The sequence below is a fragment of the Meriones unguiculatus genome, chromosome 4 (genome assembly GCF_030254825.1).
Source record: "Meriones unguiculatus strain TT.TT164.6M chromosome 4, Bangor_MerUng_6.1, whole genome shotgun sequence".
NCBI lineage: Eukaryota > Metazoa > Chordata > Mammalia > Rodentia > Muridae > Meriones > Meriones unguiculatus.
The window spans coordinates 102,654,545-102,676,564 of record NC_083352.1 but is presented as its reverse complement, the minus strand read 5'-3'; the positions used below and the strand labels follow the sequence as shown (position 1 = coordinate 102,676,564).

General features: G+C 51.2%; 1 protein-coding gene across 1 annotated transcript in view; it reads right to left on the bottom strand.

Moving 5' to 3' along the window:
* The window catches only part of Taf4 (TATA-box binding protein associated factor 4), a 70,892-nt gene extending 53,665 nt beyond the window's left edge, over positions 1 to 17,227 (bottom strand). The window contains 2 exon segments of the mRNA XM_060382740.1: positions 15,990 to 16,245; positions 16,247 to 17,227. Coding sequence (XP_060238723.1) covers positions 15,990 to 16,245; positions 16,247 to 17,203 — 1,213 coding nt within the window. The 5' untranslated portion in view covers positions 17,204 to 17,227.
* Between the last annotated feature and the right edge of the window lie 4,793 nt (positions 17,228 to 22,020).

Below are 22,020 nucleotides of genomic sequence, written 5' to 3'. Positions count from 1 at the left end.
GAGCCCTGTAAGACAAACCCATTGAGGAGCCACCAACAGGCTTCTCCAGCACTAATCCTGAACTTGACTTTCCTATACTAGCTGGTAATCAGTACTACTTTTCCCAGCCCCCCACAAGGCCCTGCTTCTCCCACAGAGGCTCATCCACTCTTGTGAGCCCTGCTCTATTATGTCATCTTCCAAGGTCTTTATTTGGGAGCCACATCCCATTTAAGGACAACTCTCTCCTGCATCACACAGCTCTTGTACTTGCTGTACTGCCACTCCTGGCTTCACACCCCATCCTTTGTCAGCCAGCACCATCCTATTTTACTGTGGCATCTCCATACGCACTGTCTGTCCTATACACTACCATCTTCCATATCCACCAATCACAGAGTCTCTAACTCAATTTACAACTATGACTGCCAGCAACCTCCTGAAAAATAAATTTGAGCATCTGCCTTGTGGGCAATGGCTGCCACTTGGGCCCTCCCTGCTCCCATAAGCAATGCCACTGGCTCCTTGTCTCTCCTGTGTAACATGAGAACTAAGGTGTGAAGTCGCAGCCAGGCTCCACAACTTTCCATGCTTTCAGGTCCAAATCTGACACCTGAACACTACTCTACTATACCTCCCGAACACAGACAAGGATCTTCAATAACCCTGCATGTGCCCTCCTCAGGCTTTCACTGTGCCTTCCCAGTTTTTAACTACAGTCCAACATCACAACTTTCCCATGAACCTATGTGCTTCCATCTGAGGGCTACAGCCATCGACCTCCACATCACCAAAAGTGGATCCCATCTTGTTTAGTCAGCCACGTGCCCGTTTCACATAGCCACTGCACATCTCCTGAGTACAACTTACTCACTGAAAAGACACAGCTGAGCCCTTGTGTCACATGAAGACTGGGTTATACACTGAGTGTGGTCACAAACACAAAGTAACTTCAAAAGGAAACCACATACTTGCTCATTTGGTGGCAATGCACAGACAGCAGCAATCAGAGCTGTCCAGTGAGCTGTCCGTGGTCCCCCTTGAGAGACCCATTCTCCCTGCCTTGTTCCTTTCTGCCGCATACCAGTGCTCATGGTAGCCTGGCCCTCACAGGTTCCACAGTACCTTCTTACTGCTAACCTGAGCTTCTCAGACTCCTCTCTCTTGGTTCTGCCTCCTGTCTACTAGGGGCAGTTCTGAGGTTCTTGTCAAAGTACCATGAGATCTGCTAGTACAGGAGGGAGGAAAGACCATAAGGAGGTAAGGAGGATCCAGGAGGGAATACCTAGATGAAGATGACCCAAGGGTGGACCTAAGTATAAAGAACCCAGGTGGAGAACAAAGACAGGAGGTCCTCACTGGAATGACTCAGGTTGGGGGGAAAAAAAAAACACTAAAACAAGGGAGTTAAGAGGCATCCAAAAACAAGAGACTTCTCTGAACACATGATAAGGAACCATTTTATTTTAGAATGCCTAAAATAAAAAAACTCAAGTAACAGCACATGCTAACGAGGATATGGAGCAAGGAGAACATTCCTCCATTGCTGGTGGGAGTGTAAACTTGTACAACCACTGTGGAAATCCATCTGGAGGCTTCTCAAAAAAACTGGGAATAGTTCTACCTCAAGACCCACTGTACCACTTCTGAGCATATAACCAAAAGATGGTCCACCATACCACAAGGACACTTGCTCAACTATGTTCACACATTTACACAATGGAATTTACACAATGGAATACTACTCAGCTATTAAAAACAAAGACATTATGCAATTTGCAGGCAAATGGACAGAACTAGAAAAGATCATCCTGAGTGAGGTAAGTTGGGCTATAGTTTGTCTACTCCTGTTAACTGTCATGCGCTGGGCATGATCTTTGACAGCTGGTAACAGCTGTCCTGTGCCACACATAGAGGGGCGTGGTCCAAGACTCTGAGAGTATAAATACAAGGCTGAGAAAGAGACTGTGGAATGTTCTGGGATGGCGTTTGGTGTGGCATTCAGTGCTGGCATGTGGCATAAAGCAGTTTGGAGAGACCAGAGACCAAAGACGGTGTGGCACTTTGGAGCAGACAGATGAAGAGAAATACTTCAGGGCGCAAAGTGTGGAGGAGACTGCTAGCTGAGATTGACGGAGATTGGTATAGAGCCCTAAAAGAACCCCTTGACCCTAAGTAGCAGGAAAAAGTAAAGGGGTCTGGGACCACTCTCCCCACTAACATTTTCTCTCTCCTACTTAAGGTTGGGGGATTGGTGGAAAGGAGGTAGAGGCGTAGACACCCCAAATAAGAGTTAAGAAAAAGACCACTACAGGTGGCCTTCCGCTACAGATATGCACAGTATGTAGTCACTTATAAGTGGATGTTAGCCATAAAGTACAGGATAACCATGCTACACTCCACAGATCCAAAGAAGCCAAAGAAGGCCCAAGGGAGGATGCTGAATCTCACTCAGAAAAAAGAATAAAACAGACACCTGAAGTAGATGGAAGAAGAAAACTGGGTGAGAGACGGGGTAGGGAGGGTAACACGGGTGGCAATCAGGTGAGGGGAGAGTAAGGGGGTGGGAGAGGGAGGACCTGGAGAGAGAACGGAAATTATTGGGAGAGTATCTCTGAGACAGGGGAGGCTCCCTGGAGCTATGGTGGTGAGCCTAGCTGAGACTCCTAGCAGCGGGAGATATAGAAGTCACCACTTCATGTAGCCAGGTGGAACTTCCAGTGGAGAGAGGTGGACACCAACCCATCCATAAAACCTTTGACCCAAAATCTGTCTCACCTACAAGATGTGTAGGGAGAAAGATGGAGCAGAGATTGAGGGAATGGCAAGCCAATGACTGGCCCAACTTGAGACCCACCCCATGGGAGAGAGCCACCTCTCCTGACACTATTAATGATACTCTGCTATGCTTGCAGACAGGAGCCTAGCATAACTGTCTTCTGAGAGACTATCCAGCAGAATAGTCTCTCAGAATAGTGATGGAAACAGATGCAGAGATCCACAGCCAAACAACAGGCCAATCTTGAGCTCTGGGAATTTTGTGGAAGAGTGGGAGGAAGGCTTGAGGCGGTAGGAGGGATCAAGGACACCAAAAGAAGATCTACAGAATCAACTAACCATGGGCCCATCGGGGCTCACAGAGACTGAACCACCAACCAAAGAGCAAGCACAGGCTGGACATAAACCCTCTACCCATAAGTAGCAGACCTGCAGCTTAGACATCATGTACGTTCCCTAACAATAGGAGCTATGTCTAACTGTGTGTGTCCATAACAAGACAGGGCAGCCTGGCCCACCCTGTGCACAACATCCCTATTGGCATGTGTGCAGCTCAGCTAATCTGTAACCTCCTTTCACAAGGGTGGCTGAGAAACTATCCATGCCCCAGCCTACCTGATGCTACAGGGTCCCTCTGTGGGTGCCTTTGTCAGGCCACCCTCTCAAGGATACTCTTGCTAAGAACTCTTTCATCTACTGGCCTGGAACCAGAACACAGACACTGGCCCACAAAGCCACAGGATGGAGGCCCAGCTCTTGGCAGTTAGGGGCACACCCCATGTGCTGAGAAGCACATCTGCAAACAGACAGTACAGCTTAAACTGCCCACCACCAACCTGTGCCACCTGTGCCAGCGGCTTTGCTGAATGCCTGGAGACCATGGTCTTCATTATCCCTTAACACACACTTCGTGAGCACAACAACCACAAGGACAGTCCTTCAGTCCTCAAGTTCCTCATGAGGAGTCTGGCTAGCTCCCTGCCCCATACCTCAGAAATCACACATCAGAAAGGTATGCTACACCTCCTCCCCTGGTGTGCCAGCTCTCCTGAAGCTAGTCCCTAGTCTGTGGTCCGTCCTTCTCTGTCCCATGTTCCCAGGTCTGTGACCACTGCTGACTCAGTCCAGCAGTACTTCAGCAGAATTCTAGGCAGAAGAGACCAGGGACACCCAGGGATCCCATCTATGGGAAGTCTGCACCCATGGGACAACTTCTAGCCATCTGCCACCCTTCTCCTGTATAATCTCTCATCACTGGCCTCAGTAGCCAGCCACCGATATCCTGGTCAGTATGGCCAGGGAGAGAGCAAGGCCTTGCCTGCTACCCTATTCTTTCCACATTAGCCATGCACTCCTCTCCCAGCCCTCACATGTCCTTCCTGAGGCCTCCCTCCACACTCCAACACCGCTGGTTCCTCCCTCTACCCAACTGTGTTTGGTCCTTAGCAGCACAAAATCTAACACAAGCAGCAGAAGCACAGGAGTGTACAGCCAACACAAGGTTCAACAGAGGACAGGGGCAGAGCTGTGCACACTGGGTAAGAACAAACACAACAGCCACGTCAAATACATGGTACATGGATGAAGCTGGCTTCACAGCTGTTTTGTTTGTTGAGACAGCCTCACTGTGTAGTTCTAGTTGGCCTAGAACTCGGATCCTTCTATCTGCCTCTGCCTCAGAAATGCTGGGATTAAAAGCTTGTACCACCAGTGTCTTTTTTATGCTTTCACATGCTTTTAGAAATGGTAATTCACCCATGTGACTCACACTGTCTCTACTAGGGAATAACCCTCCACCCCCCTCCCCGCCAAAAAAAGATTTCTCCTTAGCCAGGTGTGGTGGTACACATCTTTAGCACTCAAAGGCAGAGGCAGACATTACTGGAGCTCAAGGCCAACCCAATCACAGTCCATACAAGGAGTATTAGACCAGCCAGGACTACAGAATGAGATCCTCAAAAACAAAACACTAAGCTGCCCTTTGACTCCATTCCTACAGTGACATGCTCTCCCATGTGTCTTCTAAAAAGGCTTAGAGAATGCAACCACAGTGCTACACAGGCTGCCCTGTGTGTGCCGTACCCCCCCCAACACACCTATGCAACTGCCCTGCCTCCCCACCTCCAGACCAGAATAGACTCCAGGCTGCCTTTCCTGTCCTCTCCCCAACACTAAATGAGGGGACATCCCCATGGTTTAAAAGTTGGAATTCCCTGGCCCTGCACTGACTCACCTGCTTTCTGCTGGATACTTAAAATCTGCACCACCCCCCCCCCCCCCCATATTCACAGGCAGGAAGTAAACAGCATGTTCTCAGGCCAACTTCACTGCTGGACAGCAACAACTGGACACATAACAATCTGACAATGCTCAAGACTACAAGGCTGCCATTCTGCCATACTTAATTACCACACAGCAAGGCCCTGCAAGGTGGATAGGGTACTCCTTTGCCTAGACAAAAACACAAATGGATATGACAGAAAAAACTGTGGTATCCACATACAAGAGATATCATAAAGCCGTGGAGACAGCCACTGGCAATAGAATTCTACAATATCAAGGTAAGATGAAATACTCATGCCTAGGAATATACTGAAGAGGCAGTTAGCATGCACAGAAGGAAAGGAAAGACAGAGGAGCAACTACCATAGGCAATGCAGTCACCTGGAATGCTGGCTCAGTCTGAGCCCTCCTACAGAGCAGTATGCAGGTCCTGATTCAAGTGTGAAATGACATAAATAAAAGCTGGCCTGGCAGGTGACAGAGACTGTAACCAATCCAGATGTACACATTTGAAATCCAAAAGCACACACCCTGCCTCCTGTATGGCGTCTTATGCTAATTAACAGTCTCCTAAACACCAGCTGTCAACCCTTACCCAAGCCACAGGGCATCCTAGAGACTCCCTTAATCACACCTGGGATATCACAGCCACATGAGGGGACATTGCAGCCACATGAGGGCCCACACCGGATACTGGGGGTGTAGGATGTGTGGGTGCTCCTGTTCAGTGGACAGGAGCACAGCAAGGACAGCACTGAGCCAACAGGAAACCCCAGCGGTGTGGTCTACCTTGAGCAACGTGACTATCTAATGGTACCCCACAGGAGCTCTGCTCAGCTGGCCTCCCAGCCAGAGTGACAAACAGACCCAGTACAGAGAAGGAAGCACCAAAGTCTGCAAGTCAGGAAAAGATCCTGACGGTCAAGACACAGCTGACAGGAAGGCTGACTTTTAGCGTAAAGCTCCTGAATCTAAATTTCATCCTAAAGGCAACAGTTAACTCACAGAACTTCCTCAGCAGACCAGGTACCTGGCAGAGAAGGGACACCTTGTGCTCTAAGAGCATTTAAAGGGTTTTCCCAACAGTGGGAAGGGAGATACAGGGGGAGCCACTGGACACCTGTAACCACACACACTGTCACCATGACTGGAACCGCACCTGCAGAGGGTGCTGCACCATCACCTACCAGTGCTGAGGCAACTATAAGCACAAACATGAGAGCAAGCTGCCACTCAAAGCAGAAGTCTGCCAAAAACTGCTGTAAGAGCCTGAGCTCCAGGTCTCCTCAGGAGAACTGCAGTAAGATGATTGAGAAGTGCGTGTGGTCCTCATCCTCATCTCCCTGGAAGTGCTGTTGTGAAGTCTCCACATGTTGGCAGTTCACAGAAACTGTGCCAGCACCAAGACACCTTTGTCTTTTTCAGGGCACTGCCAAGAAAGGAAACTAGAGCCTTGCACAGACTAGACAAAGGCACAAAAGGTGTGCCCTAGCCTTCTTTTTACTTTGTACTGCAGTCAGGGTCTCATCCTGAACCTCATGCTGCAGCCCAGACTGGCCTTGAACTTGTGATCCTTCCATACCAGCCTTCCAAGTAGTTGGAACTACAGACTGGGCTACCAGGCCTGGCTCAAGTGCATTTCTGCCACCTGGGAATGGTGGTCTCACATCCCCCAGTACTTATTATATGTGTCCCATACATAATCCACAATACTCCCTGTACACGCATGTGTCACCCGGGCTCAAGTACTTCAGCCATGGTCATGGTCACATGCAGACATGAGGTGTAACCTTTCTTTCTCAGGGTGGTCTTCCCAGCCTTGGAGCCAGGTCTAGGAGAGCCAGGCTACAAGGTGGGTTTCCAGGGCCATGATGCTAAGATAACACTAACCTAACCAAGCCTCAGAGAACCCGGAGCTGAGTCTGGCCTACAAGGCAGCCCAAGGGTGAAAGAGGTCATCTCTCTTCAGCTCTAGAAACAGACCCTCAGTCAGCTAGCTCCCAGGGATGTACAAACATGGCAACAGAGCCATGTCACAGGATCCAGGAAGAAATGTTAAACTACACCCTGCCCTAGAGCCAATTAGAGCCTACAAGACCCACTGCACCAGGACACAGGGGTCGGAGGCCAGAAGTCAAGGGATACCTGGAACCATATAGTATGATAGGCCTGGTAAGAAATACCCTACTGCTCCTCACAGGACTAAGACAAACTAAAGTTTCCCACACACTCTAACATCCAAGTTCCCTCAGTGCTAAACTAAATTCATCCCTAAGTAGCACCAAAGCAGCCCCACCCACTTGCCAGAGGTGATAGGGAAAACTCTGGAATATCCTGTATGGAATGCAATCTACAGAGTCTAGGGATTGGAAGGGCACAGTCCTTACAGACCTGTGCTCCCCAAACACAACTCCTCCCACCTCTAGCACAAGGGGATCTGAAGCTGAAGCTGAACCTCCCCACACCATTCCTCTTACCTACTTAGCCGATTATCCTAGGACCTGTTCTTGGTCCCTCAAACCTTCCTTCCCCTCTGTACAGGTCCAACTCCCCAACATTCATTGCAGTTAGAAATGGCCAATTACCAAATTTTCCCAGCTGGAATTAGAAAAAGTGAGCTGTGTCACTTCTGGGACAAGACCTAATGACAAAGGGAAGCCTCTGCCCACTGCCTGTTGCCCTTCCAGCTGGCATGACTATAGTTATTACTGCACAGGCATCAGCCAGGGAGCCCCGCTACAGGCAGGAGCTGCAAGGTGGAACAAAACCCAAGGAGCTCACATCAAAGGAGTCTTGTAGAACAGAGCCTACCAGAATGACAGAAGACAAGGCCAAAGAACACACCGAGTCACTGCACCAAACAGGCTCCCTGACCCCTTAGGCACAGTAAGCACATCCCCCTGGCAGACTCAGACACTCTGCTCCTGTGCTCCCTATAGAAGCCCACTCCCTGCACACACATGTGTAAAGCACACATGCAGACTTCAAAGTGAACCACATGCAGGCCCCCAAGAGCTGACAACACACTGAAGGCTCCTTGAAGTGGCTTTGGGTCCCTCGCAGACTGTTTTCCTGCTTACTCACCACCTTCACAGAGGAAAAATTCCTATTATAGGACCTTCAAGACCCAGAGACAGGCCACAGACTGGAAGTCTGAACATCAGCAACAGACACACCTGGCAGCATGGCTAGGCCTGAGTCCTACCTACAATAACACAGAGCCCAGTCACAAGGACAAACAGGAAGCACTGGTCCCCAAGCCATAAAAAGGCCCCAACACACTGGCTACACTATGTCTCCCCATCCCCCAAAGTTGGTGATTCTTTATTCCTGCCTGCAGGCCTTCCTCCTAAGCCACCCCCAGGCTTGAAGGACTCCACAGCCCTTTCCAGGAGCAGGCCAGTGCCTCGAGGTACAGGGTATGCCTGAAAGGAGGGACCTGCAGCTCTTCCTGTCATGACCATAGGGCCACCAAACATACCTCTGGGCTCCTGCTTGTGTTCACTCTCCAGTGTTTCCACTCATATAGAACATATCAAAACAAGCCCTGCACATTCTACCCAAAGGACATACACCAGGATGGCCCCATATGAGACTCACTGAGAAGCCCTCCTAACCAGTCCCCAGAGGTGAGGCCATGAGCAAGCCCCCACTAATGTCCAATCCTGCACCCTGCCTCTGGCCCAGCCCCCAGAACAAACTTTGTATGCCATAGCTCACAGACACAAAAATTACTAAAAAATGCAGCTTTGGTTCTGTCACTGCCCTGCATAACCCCTCAGTAGCTGGCTCCCAGGTGAGAAAAACCAACACAGCCTTACCTCCTACCTCTCCTAACACTCTTGCCCTTTCCCCAGTCTTTTCCTGGACAGGCTACATATGACTGGCCCTTCTAATCATTCAGGCTTCCCAGGAGGGTCCTCCCTGCCTGGTATCCCCTCTCAGCCATAGGTATCCATCACAGCCAAAAATATATTCTGGAATTCCTCCCACCTGGCCTCACACAAGAGCCATGTCAGAAGAGTAGAGATCGGCAGCTGTGAGACCCCAAGGTAGGCCCCTCGACACCTAGCTCAGCATGCTTACTGGTCAGCATGTATTTTTAGGTGCAGTTCTGCAAGAGAGCCATAGTGAAATCAGCCAGACTGCCCCAGCACCATCTACACTAACAAGATCCACAATAGCTGAGTCAGAGACACCATCAAAGCACACTACACGGGCCCTATAAGATGTTACCGATCCCCAAAAAGTCATATTCTGGCAATGATTACAGGTGTAAACCAGCCTAGCCCCTTCAAAGCTGTATCAAGGCCTAGAAAATGTTCAACCTATCAGACAGACAGGTATGTGTGGAAATATTCAAGTAAGGGTGGGCCATTTGCAGCAGGCAAGGGTCTTTACAGGCTGAGGTATACACAGTGCAGCAAAGCCTCAAAAGCCAATGAGGGCCAGGGGGAGCACAGAAAACAGCAGGGCAAAGCTAGCCACTCAGCAGGGCTGGGGGGGGGGGAGAGGAGAGGAGTCCTAATTTTATTAAAATCAGAATATCATAAGAAAAGGCAGAAAAGGTCAGCCCTGACAAGAAAGTCTGGGCTGGTTGCAATAACAAAAGACTTCATTTTCTTCCCGCTTTCTCCAAAACCTCCTATAGTAAATACAAACTGATAATCAGAAAAGGCAGGTTGGGAAATACTAAGGACTCTGCAACACTAGGGGAAGAGAAAACAACCCATTCAGGCATGGTGATACACACCCATGACCACAGCACTTGGGAGTAGACAGCAAGGTGACTGCAAGCTCCCAAACAGCCTGGGCTACATGGGGAGACTCTGTCTGAACAACAAGCCAGCCAGGTCCTTTAAACACCTTCCACATAACCGCTGTGAGGCTCAAAAAGTGCTATTCTGTGTCATTTCAAAAGGCTCAGCCAGCACTAAGTAAGCTTACCCTGTGACTGCTGCACTTCTACGTGTGAATTCAAGGAACAACCACGAAGTCAGGACTCCCCCATGAAAGACCCAAAATCTCTGGAAAACTAATGCTGAAGGCTGGAGGAGAGCACAACCGGTAAAATGTCTGTTGTACAAGTGCGAAGCACCCACAGGAAAAGCCACCTATGCATGTACTTACAACCCCAGCACTAGGTAAGCAAGGGCAGGTGGGTTCCAGGGATTTGCTGAGTCCCAGCCAGTGAGAGACCCTTCTCAACAAACAGGCAGTCTGCATCTGATAAATGATGGCCTCTATATCAAAGTGCGACATACACACACACACATACACACACACGTGATGGTGATGGGTTAATTTAAAAGCAAGAGGTGGGGAGATAGTTTAGGCAGTAAAATGCTTGCTATGCAAACACGAAAGACCAAAGCTAAATCCAAAGCACTCCAATACAAGTCAGGCATGACAGCTGCGATTGTAGTCTCAGAGCTGGTAAGGCAGAGAGAGGAAAACCCCTGAGCTCTGCTGACCAGCCAGGCTGGCCAGGTTATAAAGCTCTGGGTTAAGTGACCAAACATACATTGCATGTTTGTATACATGCAAACACAAACACATACACACAGGAAAAAAAAGAATCCTGAGCCACTGCCCCCAGTGAATTAACACAGAAAGTAAAAAAGCAGTCTCTCTCTCTTCCCTCCTTCTCCCCTCCATGAGGGTTCACCAGCCAAGGAACCTTTACTCCTGCCAGCACCTTCTCCAAAGTGCTTAGATAAAAGATGCTCAGTGTCTACCCTGTGGCTGCTCTAGGCCACACATCCCAGCTTTAGACCCTGCAGTAGCCCTCAAAGGGAAGGGCCCAGCTCTTTTGGCTGCTCAGCATCAACTTACACCTCAGACCCTCAAGTGAAACCCCGTCAGAGCCATAGAGCAGATTCTACGGAGGTCCTATGCTAAAACCTGACATGTAGTCTCTACAAGCAATGACTCCAAGTCCCAAAGTCATCAGCACCACCCCACCAGCTGCATGTTGTGGGTGAACTCCCTTCAAAAGTTTGGGGGCCAAAGAAACCAGTAAGTACCTTCCTCAGAGTCACCCTACCATACACAGAGGTCCCTCAGGAAGAAGTCACAGAGATGGTTTAGTGAATAAAGACACTTGCTATGCTATGAAAGCCTGGCATCCTGAGTTTGATCCCTAAAACCCAGAGAAAGGTGGGAAGGACAAATATGACTCCCGACACTACTGTCTGTTCTTCACACATGTGCTGAAGCACATGTACCCACACATGCCACGTCATGTACAGACACAGTATTTAATAATCCTTTTAAAGTTTCAGGAAGGACAAAGTTCTTCCTAGTCTCACACTCTCAGAGTGGCAAAAGGGCCCAGGCCTCCAGCAGCTCCTCCCATCCAAAGTTCCTACCAGGACAGGAACATGGAGCATGCAGCAGGGCTGCACCCAACTCAGTGGCCCCATACAGCAGCAACATGGTGCACAGACAAAGAACAGGACAAGGGTAGATGCTGGAGGGTCCTAACCGTGGACAATCTTTTCTCTTAAAGATTTTCAGGCTTCTAAGTGCATGGTGCAAATATTCAAAATAATATATAAACCAAAACTTTCACAGCACTACCATAAAACAGAAAACCCCTAATTCTTAGACATAACCTTGCAGTGCCGTAACAGCCATGCAGAGCAATGCTGCCTAGCAAGATGCTCTAAGAGAATTGGCCCAACCGCACTCACAACACCAACACCCAGGTAACCCTGGCCCCAGCAACAGGCACATAGCTACTGTACAACACCCAGAACTCCCACACAAAGGCCTCCCTCTCCCATTTTCTCTTAACTTCATTTAGCAAATTTATTGCTAGCAAAGGCCTGATTAATAGACTGCCAATAAGATCCGTAAATAGCAACTGAGGCCCAGGCTAGCCAAGCAGAGGCTCATGGAGAAGAGTAAAATTGCTTCTTCAAATTCCACAAACTGCCTCAGACCTCAGGCAGTTTCTACAGATTTTTACATCTTTGCTTCAAGATTTGAAGAAAAAAAAAAAAAAGCCAACTATTATGATTTAATCAACTTAGATATAGCCTGCTATTCATAAAAGCTGTTTCCAATTTTGTAACATAAATGGAGGAAAGCACACATTTACACAGAAGCAGACTTTGAAGGCATCCCTGTAGCACCCCGACTTATATTCCACTACCCCACCAAGCCACTCCATTCAAGGCAGGGGCTGAGTGAGGTGGGCACGGTTCTGACCCAATGGCATCTCTGGGCAACTGTGAAGAGATTTAAATGGGCAACTTCCTCCAGTACTCTCAGTGGCCTGTCTTCTCTCAGGTTCATTCACTCCTAACCAAACCAGCAGTTCCTTTTCCTAACAACCCTAATATACAGAGATCTGCCCCAAAAGTGGCAGTGCAAGTACCTGGAGATGAATAAGTCAAGTGTGGTGGTATACACTAGTACCCAGGAAGCTTGAACAGAAGGACCTCAAGCTCAAGGCCAAGATGGGCTACAGAAGGAGTTACAGACAATCTAGTGACAGACCCTGCCTCACAAACACCAAAACAAAGAGTTGATAAGACGGGTCTTCCCCAAGCTCTGAGGCTTCTCCTGAACACACACCATGAAGTGTTAGAGACCACCATCCTGCAAGTGTTCACAGGCCCCTCTACAACTACTACCAAACGTGAGGCTCAATAGCTCCAAGAACACCTGCAGATGCCAGTCATCCATCCCATCACCACTCTGCCCAAAGATGATAATGACAGGCCAACAGTAAAGTGGACAGGGAAAAGAGACCAGCCCCCTGGCAAGGTCCTCTCCATAGGTAGCATGTGGATAAGTGGTTGATGGCCATGCCAACATGGTCCACCTGTGATGATTTCTGTGCTTTCTCCTCTGAGAACAAGACAATCCTGCCCTAAACTTCTTGTCCATGTGGATAAGAATTTTCACTGGGATAAAACTAACCTTAGAAAGACTATAACTTCTAAAGCAACGTCACCCCTGAAACAGGAAAAGGATCAGGGAACCGGGAGTAAAGAGCCGGTGTGTCCATGTCTCATCTTGACAGAATCTCCTCTTCACAAAGCAGTCATTTTACAGTCAGACAGACTGAGGCTCCATAAGCAATATACTTTTCCCAGGCAATCTGCAACTGTGACATCAAGTAAGAAAAGCTGAAGTTTCCAGAATATCCCTTTTGGCTGCTGTTGCCAAAGTTGGCCTCTAGAACCCCAGCCTCATAACTCCACCCAGCTCTCCATCCTTTATGAGAGCCTGGAAATCAGTATACCAACTAAGGCAGGCCCAAGTGCAGTCAGCCTGCAGCAGGCTTCTCCTTTTCCACTAATCCCCAATCCACCACATGTGGGAACCAGCACCTGTCTTCACCACAGGGCCACAGCATCGAGGCCACAGAAATGTTTTCTCCTAAACCAAGAACCTATGCTTGAGCCAAGTTCTAGACCAATATGAGAGTAAATTCAATACAAAGGTAGAAGGAACAGACACACACACAAAAGAATATACTAAATTGCCATGTCGAAAAATAGACTGCAGGACAGCATCCTCAACCCAGATCTTTCAAAGCCACGAAAGCACACACTAATTCTGAGGTCCTCTCATCTGTTCCTTGTCTAAGCATACTGTGATTTGTCTCTATTGCCTCCTGAGCTGCACACCAGCCAATCAGCAGGAGCTCTCTAAAGCTCTCGCACTGTGGACCAAACTTAGACTTTGGCCCAGCAAACCAGCAAATCACAACCATAGTAACATTCCAGTCCCTTTACAAACCTGTTCTGACAAGGAAGATCGGGTCTCAGTTTGCTAAAAACAATTTCAAAGTGCTTATAAGAAGTTCCTGGTGAACTGTGAAGATGAAACTTGACCTTAAAGACCTCAGGTTGAAACCTGTGTCCCTCCCCTCTCCCAGCATGACCTCTATCAAGAGGGCACGGGGAAGGACTCAGCCCCTTTCACACTCTATTCAACTGCCAACGGTATGTTATTCCACTTGACACCTATGTGCGGCCCTGAAGCCTGCCCTCGCCTGTCTCTCTCACCTCACCATATCAGGCTGTTAGTGGCTAAACACAAGTTTATTAGAACTTATCTTCACCTTTTCTGAATATATTTTATTATGAAAAGTGTCCATGAAGAAGAAAGGTAGGTCAGAAAAAGTTCTGATCACTCAGTTACAGGACAAAACTAGCCATCCTCTGACTGTGCCTCCCTGTCTTGTTTTTCTAGCACCAAATCATTAGCTTAGCTTTGGGTGTTTTTAAATCAGCATTCCCTATCAAAAGAGCAACAGAAGCCAAAGGGTTCCAAAGATGGGTATGAGCCCTTTCTTTTCTAGAAAGCATGCTAATCTGAAGCAAAACTCTGGGTGTTTGCCACCCAGATGTCAACAGGCACTGCTCTCCTCTCCAACACAAGCATGGGGACTGAGGCAGAGCGCAGAGGAACTGCAAATAATGCGTTTACATTTTTCCCCAATGAGTTATCTTCTGCTCAAACACATCAACCCTGAACCTGACCTGGAAAACAAGGCAGTTGTGATAGAGACAGCAGCAAACACCCTTTTCTTTTCAAATGATACCTTCCTTCTCCCAGGGAGATGGACTTCACCTGTATAGCACTCAAACATAAAGGAACCAGGGTAAGCCAAGCTCACTATGGAAGGATGCCATGGGCACCTGACCATGCCAGCTTTCCTGATAAAAGGACAACATGGGTACATCCTTGCCATGGGGAAGGTAGTGCTGAAGGACTCCCAGAAAAGACTCCTATACAAGGGTATTAAGTAGTGTAGCTTTTCAAATAACAGATTACAACCACAAAATGCCTTCTAAACTATAAACATCAGCCATATCTTCCACCTAAAGGTCAGAATGAACATAATGAACAAGACCTTCAGTCACACACCCAGCACACTTCTCAGCAAGCCCCAGATGTGTGGCAAAGGACACCTGCAGCTCCTAGGCCCTTTGTCACACCCAGCCCCTCCTCAGAGCATGGCAGCCCCTGCAACATCGTAAACACTTCGGGGTCCCATATCCCCTTAGATCTGGCAGGTATCACTGGACCATTGATGAGCCTTCCTGACCCTCACTGACTTCCACAGGTAAGCTCAATTCTTAAGATGCTGTAGTTCTTTCAAAATGACCCAAACCACTTCTCAGAAAGCAGTGGCACTTTTCAGAAAACGGGAGAGGACACAGGGGCAGCATGTTTTCCAATTCTCTACTACTGCCACCGCGGCGGGCGGCGCTGCTACTACCACTGCACATGTCACTATGTAACACGGGAGGAGCGCTCAGGGCTTGCTCCAGCCCAGGGTTCAGTGGGAACGCTCCCGCAGACGACTCTCAAACAAAAGCAGTCTACAAGCCGGGAAAGGAGCCACTCGTCAAACCCAAGGGGCCCTGAGGAATCTGAAGCCAACAGAGCCAGAGCGTGTGTGGAACCTGCAGGCGCTAAGGCAGCTTCTGTGCCCCCACACCACCTCGATCTCCTGCATCCGCAGACCCCTGCGCATTGAGCGTCCTGCTGACCTCCAGGGACAGCAACAACAAAAGCACCCAGAGTCCCTTTAGGCACTGATGACCATCAAACCACTCTGCTCCCAACAAGAAGTCCCCAGTGGGCCTCCCTGGCAGCAGGGAAGCCGATGCTTTTCCACACAGAGTTCACCAGCCTGGCTATGATGAGTTCGCCCTCTCTTGACCTCACCTGAGGTAGCAGAGAGAAGGGTGCCTCTGACACACGGCGGTAGCCCATGGCACCCCAACGGGACAGCAGCAGAGTTCCTCGAGGGCTCTGGAAAGCCCTCACGACTGTCAGGTCACCTGGGCAGAGGACGCCCCTCGGCCTCACGGGCCACAGGGCCAGGGCACAGCCCCAGAATGCAGCCTAGAACTTCCTGGAACACCAGGGCCGCCTGCTGCACCCGCCCTCGCCTCCCGCCGCGCGCTGCCACTCACCTGGGGGCAGCTGGAAGTTCTGGATGTTGGTCGGGTTCTGCGGCGGCTGCGGCAGGCGCGGGGCCAGCACGGTGGGCGTCAGCGTGGCCCGGATAGCGCCGGTGGTGGCCGCCGGTGTACGAGGCAGGCTGGGGGTCGCCGCGGCCGCGCCCTTCGCCAGCCCCGCGGGGGTCCCGGGCGCAGGCCCCGGCAGCGCGCCCGGCATGGCGGGCCCGAGCAGCACGCCGCCCGCCGCGCCCCCGCCCGCGACCCCCCGCCGCCGCCGCCGCCGCCGCCGCCGCCGCCGGCCCGGGCCCGGGCCCGGGCTTGGGCGCCTCGGCCTTGGGCCCCTGCGCGCCCGCGCCCGGCTGGCCCAGCCCCGCGGCACCCCCGGAGGCCGCCGCGGGGGCAGGAGCGGCCCCGTTCTGCGCGGCGGCGGCGGCGGCGGGTGACACGGGGGGCGCGGGCGCGGCGGGGTGCCCGGGCGGCCGGGCCGGCGCGGCGGGCGCTGGGGGCGCGGGCGGCGGGGGCGCGGCGGGCGCGGGCGCGGCGGGCGGCGAGGGCGCGGCGGGCGCGGGCGCGGGGGCCGCCTGGATGACAGAGCCGGCGGCGGGCGGCGGCGCGGGCCCGTTGTTGACCGGGCTGACAGCAGGTGCGGCGTGCGGCGCGGTGGGCGGCGCGGCGCTCCCATTCAAAGTTTGCGCGGCGCCGGGACCGGGCGGGCCAGGCGGGCCGGGCTTGGAGGCGCCGGGGACGGCGGGCGGGGCGGCGGCGGCGGGATCCGGCCCGGCGGCGGCGGCGGCGGTGGCGGCGGCGACGGCGGGGCAGGGCCCCGCGCTGGCCTCGGGCGGCGGCCTCAGCTTGGCGGGCGCCGGCGCGGGCCCTGCGGGAACAAGCAAGCGGCGCGGTGAGCTGGAGCCCGGGCGCCGCGGGCCCCCACCCGCCGGCCGCGCTCTACCTGCGGGGGGCGGCTCCGGCGCCGCTGCGGGCGCGCCCTCGGCGGAGGCGGCCGGCCCTGCGCCCGCGGCTCCGGCCGGGCTGCCGCTCACAACATGGTTCCCGAGCGCGCCGGCGGCCGCGGCCCGCAGCTCGGGCGTGCGCGGCGCGAGGTGGTGGTGGTGGGCCGCGCTGGCCGCCAGCTGCGACTCGAGCGAGCCCACCAGATCGCTCACCACTTTCTCGTCCACCTCGCTGTTGAAGAAGACCTCGTCCAGCAGATCCGAGCCCGCCGCCATCTTTCCTCCTCGCCGCCGCCGCCGCCGCCGCTCGGCCGAGCGCGCCTGGGCAGGAGGAGGTTCCAGCGGGGCGCGGGGCGGGCGGGGGGCGGGGCGCGGGGCGGGCGGGGGCGCGGCGCGCCGGGCGGGGGAGGGGCGGCGCACTGCGCAGGCGCGGCGACACACACCGCCCCCGCCCGCGCCCCTGTGGCCTCTGATTGGCTACGGCCCGCTCTTAAAAGAGGCGGCCAATGGCTGCAAGCGCCAGAGGCCGGGGAGCAGGCGAGGTGTCGAATGTTGGCCGGCTGTTCGAGCGCGGCTGGGAATGGCAGCCGGGCCGGGCGAGCAGCGGCGCTTAGCGCCGGGTGGGTCGCGGCAGGCGGCGGCGGGGCTCGCCCTTTGTCTGCGCCGTTCCAAAATGGCTGCGGCCAGGGCGGGAGGCGGCAGCTGCGCGGGTGCTCCCGGGCCCGGGCGGTCAGTGAGGAGCCGGAGTCTTGGCACGGAGGCGCTTTCAGGGAGGCGAGAGGTGCGCAGAGGACGCCGCGGGCGTGATGGTCAGCTCGCCTGTCTTAACCGCGCTGGGTACGAGAGCAATGCACACACACCCCAGGCGAATCTGGACATCCGGAAGCAGATTTGTTCTTTATTTACTTTTTCCGTGAGGGAGGGGGTAATAAATCCTCTAACCTGATGTTTGCGAGCACTTTATGGGACTATTTTAGTGACCATTTCACCCCCTTTCATTTGAGTGTTTTCTTAAGCAAAAGGTCATCTTATTGGACGTTGCTATGGAGTTCTTCTTTCCGTTTTTTGGAAAGGCCTAGAAACAAATTTCAGATTGCAAAGCTCCTTTTTGGGAACTCACCCTCCCGGGACTTCTGAAGAGACCTGCCAACCATCAGCACAGATCCAGCACTGGGGAGGGGGGGTGACATGGTCATCTTTTTGTCCTGCCTTAAAAGAGACTCTTCCCACCAGCCTGCGTGTACTACTCATACACAGCATCCCAGCACTTGGAAGATGAAGGCAGGAGGATAAGGAGTTCAACCATCGTTATATATTTAATTGGAGGCCAGCCTGGGGCTTCATGAGAACTTATTTCAAAAAGATTGGGCGAGGATTCTTCTCTCAAAAGCAGGATATAACTGAGCCCATGTGCTGATTCTCTCCTAGCCTTTTAAATTAAATGGCTTATTAACAACTGCTGAACAAACCCCACCCTACCCCACCTGTTTTCTAAACAGTAGTGTGCCTAAGGAACTGTACACATTGAAGCCCAAGAACAGTTCCCCACTTGTAAAGTGTGCCTGGGAATCCTTAAACAACAGAAACATTACTCCTGAACATCAGCCTCCAGGATGGGAAAGCCAGTAAAAAGAACAGGCAGACTACAGGAAGCAGGTTGGGGGCTACAAGCCGCTGTAGGCTTGTGTACCCCTCTCCAGAGGCTTTGGCTTAATACCAGGAACAGAAATTCACAGTTGTAAATAAAACCTAGAGTCTTCATATGGCATAGGGGAACACACTCAGAGCCAAGAACATGCTAGGCAATAGGAGCACCACTTAGTGGCATGCCCCCAGCCCCAAATCATGGAATTTTTCAAAGCTGATGACCAGTTTGAAGATGTTAAAGTAGATCAAACCATCACCAGGTTCTTGCTCGTCCCCATGGTATGTTAGTTAATGGGAACTACCAGCTAGGTGTGTAGCAGTCTATACCCCAAAACCCTTAGATGAGAGAGGTGCCTATAAAAAGCCCCATGTTCTGGCAGTCACAGGCTCTTGGGTGATTCCCATTCCCACACCTTTACTGTGCGTGTTCATTGTTGTCCTGTACCAAGACCTCTAATGAGGGTAAGCACTGTTATCCGTAGACTCAGCAGGACCTCTCTCCAGTGTGATCCCAAGCCTCTCTAAGAGGGCTCAGCCTCCTACAGTGCCTAAGCATCCGCAGGTGACACTTATGGGCCCTGAGCTGCACTTAACTCGCAGATATAAGGGCTAAGGGTCTGTGCCCACCAACACCTTAATTCCTTGCTGAAGGGTCCAGTGCTGGAGCCACAGCTATGGCTGCTCTTCTCCAGAGTACTGCCCCTATGACTGAGGTGTGTGGAGGTAAAAAGCCCTGTGTTTCCTCCCCTCCTCCAAATGTATATGCAAGGGGCAGTAGACACTGTCAGCCTCTTAACCTTTGTCACTCAGGAGACTCTAAAAGAACAAATTTTCTTCAAACGTCTCTCCCTTGGATATGTTGCACAGGCCATTATGACTTCCGTAGTTTGAAGCTGAAAATCCCAGAACTAGCATTAAAAGAGAAAAGGAAGAATTATTAAGACAAGCTTACATTATAAAACACTTCATTTAGTTTGAGGTATGGCTCACTCAATAGAATGCTTGCACGGCTTGCACAAAGCTGTGGGTTTCATCCCCAGTACTTCATAAACTAGGTATGGTTGCACATGCTTGTACTCTCAGCCCGTGAGTGGTGGAAGCAGGAATCACAGGTGCAAAGTCAGGCTGTCATTAAGAAAGCTCCAGGCCAACCTTGGCTGCAAGACCTTGTTTTTATTTCTGTTTTGTTTTTCCAGACAGAGTTTCTCTGGGTAGCCCTGGCTGTTCTGGAACTCTGTAGACCAGACTGCTCTCAAACTCAACACAGATATCCTTGCCTCTGCCTCCTGAGTGCTGCGATTAAACGTGTGTGCTACCAGCACTCAACAGAGACCTTGTTTAAAAAAAAAAAAAAGAAAAGAAAAGAAAGAAACCACCATGTTTAAATGTAGAAGAATGTGATGGTATAGGAAGCAACACACCATGATGCTAATGAGCAGGGCTGTGGACTGCAGGCCATCAGCTTTTTAAACCTTTTAAATTTAAGCAGTATATTTCCAACAAAAGTAGAGACGTTCTGATAAATATGAGAACAGCCAACCAAAAGTTAACAATGTGTGCTCTTGTAGCTGTGAATGACACCATACTGTCAGCCACGCTTTTACTGTCTGCCTGAAATCCTTGCCATAATAAGATGTGTGTGTGTGTGTGTGTGTGTTTAAGGGAGAGAGAGACTGACTTCAGGAATGTGCATGCAGAGACAGAGGACAACTTTTGGGAGTAAGTTCTCTCCACCATAGGTTCCAGGGATTAAATTCATATCAAGCTAGGCTACTAGAGCAAGTGCTTTTACTTGCTTAGTCATCTCACCAACTCCATACAATGTTTGTTTCAAAAAAATTAAAAGGCACAGTGGAGGCTGAAGAGAGAGCTCATTTGGTAAAGTGATAAGGATCTGAGTTGGATCCAGCACCCATGTGAAAAGGCTAGATGTAGCCTCATGCCTCCGTAACCCCAGCTATGCGGAGGTAGAGACCTCGGTATTCCTGGGTCTCACTGACCCAGAGAGTGTAGTGAAATATCCCATCTCAGAAAAATAAGAGAATGATTAAGGAATACACCTGTGTACCTGATGTTGCCTGCACACACACATACAGAGTGCTAGATGGCAACTGGAGACTTCAAGCTGGTTCCCTTTTTCTGGGCCATTGTATCAGGCATCCTTGCCTTGTGGTGGCATCAATCATCTCTAGCCTCACCTGGCTGTGGTCTCTCCTCTGTTTTGTTTTGAGACACTGTCTTCTATTGCCCATGCCAGCCTAAATGTGCTCATTCAGTCCTATCAGCCTGTCACATAGCTGGCACTTCTCATCTTAGAATGACACCAGTCCCTGGATTTGGGATCTGCCTACGTCCAAGATAATTTTGAAAGGTCTTTAACTCAGTAGCACAACTGCAAAGATAAATTCGGCACATAAGTTCACTTGTGTTCTCGGTGGGTGTGAATTGGAGGAAGGTCATTCATTATTCAACCCTCTACACCGGTGTGTCCACATAAGGAAAGAAAGCTAGAAGGCATATGCTGCAGTCTCTTATTCCTGGACAGAAGCTTGAAGCAACTGGAATAGTCCTCTCCCTGCCCTGCATTCAAGTATGCCTTGTCAAGACTCTTTTGCTTCGGGCCAGGCTTGGGTGGCCACCAGTCCCAGGACTAATTTATCAAGTGCTCTCTACAAAGAAGGAGCTGAAGTTGGAAAGCTAAGTCTGTCGCTGGGTCTCACATTTGGTAAGGGCAGAAAGCCAAGTCTTGGACCCTAAAGTTGCTGGGCACTAACTGCACTCTGTTCTCACGCTGAGGTCAGCCATCCTTCTGTCACATGTTATGCACAGATGGATATCATGCATCTGATGCCTGCTCCTGCCCTCTCCCTTGAAGCTGACCCAGGGCTCCAGAGCCAGCTATCTACACAATTTCAGAATGACTCATGGACAACAGTCTCTTGGCTGACTCCCACAAAGGACTAACTATCTGTGTGACCGGGTTTACAGTTCAGCTCAGAGGAGCTTACTCAGCGTGCGTGAGGGAACCCAATCTCTCAGCATGTGTGCACCCACCTTCCCCAGAGTCTCTGTGTCCCCTAAGTGCCTCAGCATCGTCCTAACTTCCCAGCGAAAAGCCAGTGATATCTCCTCGACTTGGAAGGTACAGTGGTGCTCTGCTCCATCAGGTGGTCCGGTTCCTTGGGATTTCTTTTTTAGTTAATTTGTGATACAGCTTGTCCCTCATTCAGCTCATATGTCCAGTTTATGAAATGCAGACTCATTATGGAACAGGGTATAGTGGTACACACGTGCAATCCCGGCACTTCAGAGGTAGAGGCAGGAACTGTTCAAGACTAGCCTCAGCTACATAGTAATTTCAAGAGCAGCTGGTCCACATAAAACTCTGTCTCAAAAACAAACAAACAAAGTCAGTAATCAGCTGGCAAAACTCAACACTGTCACAG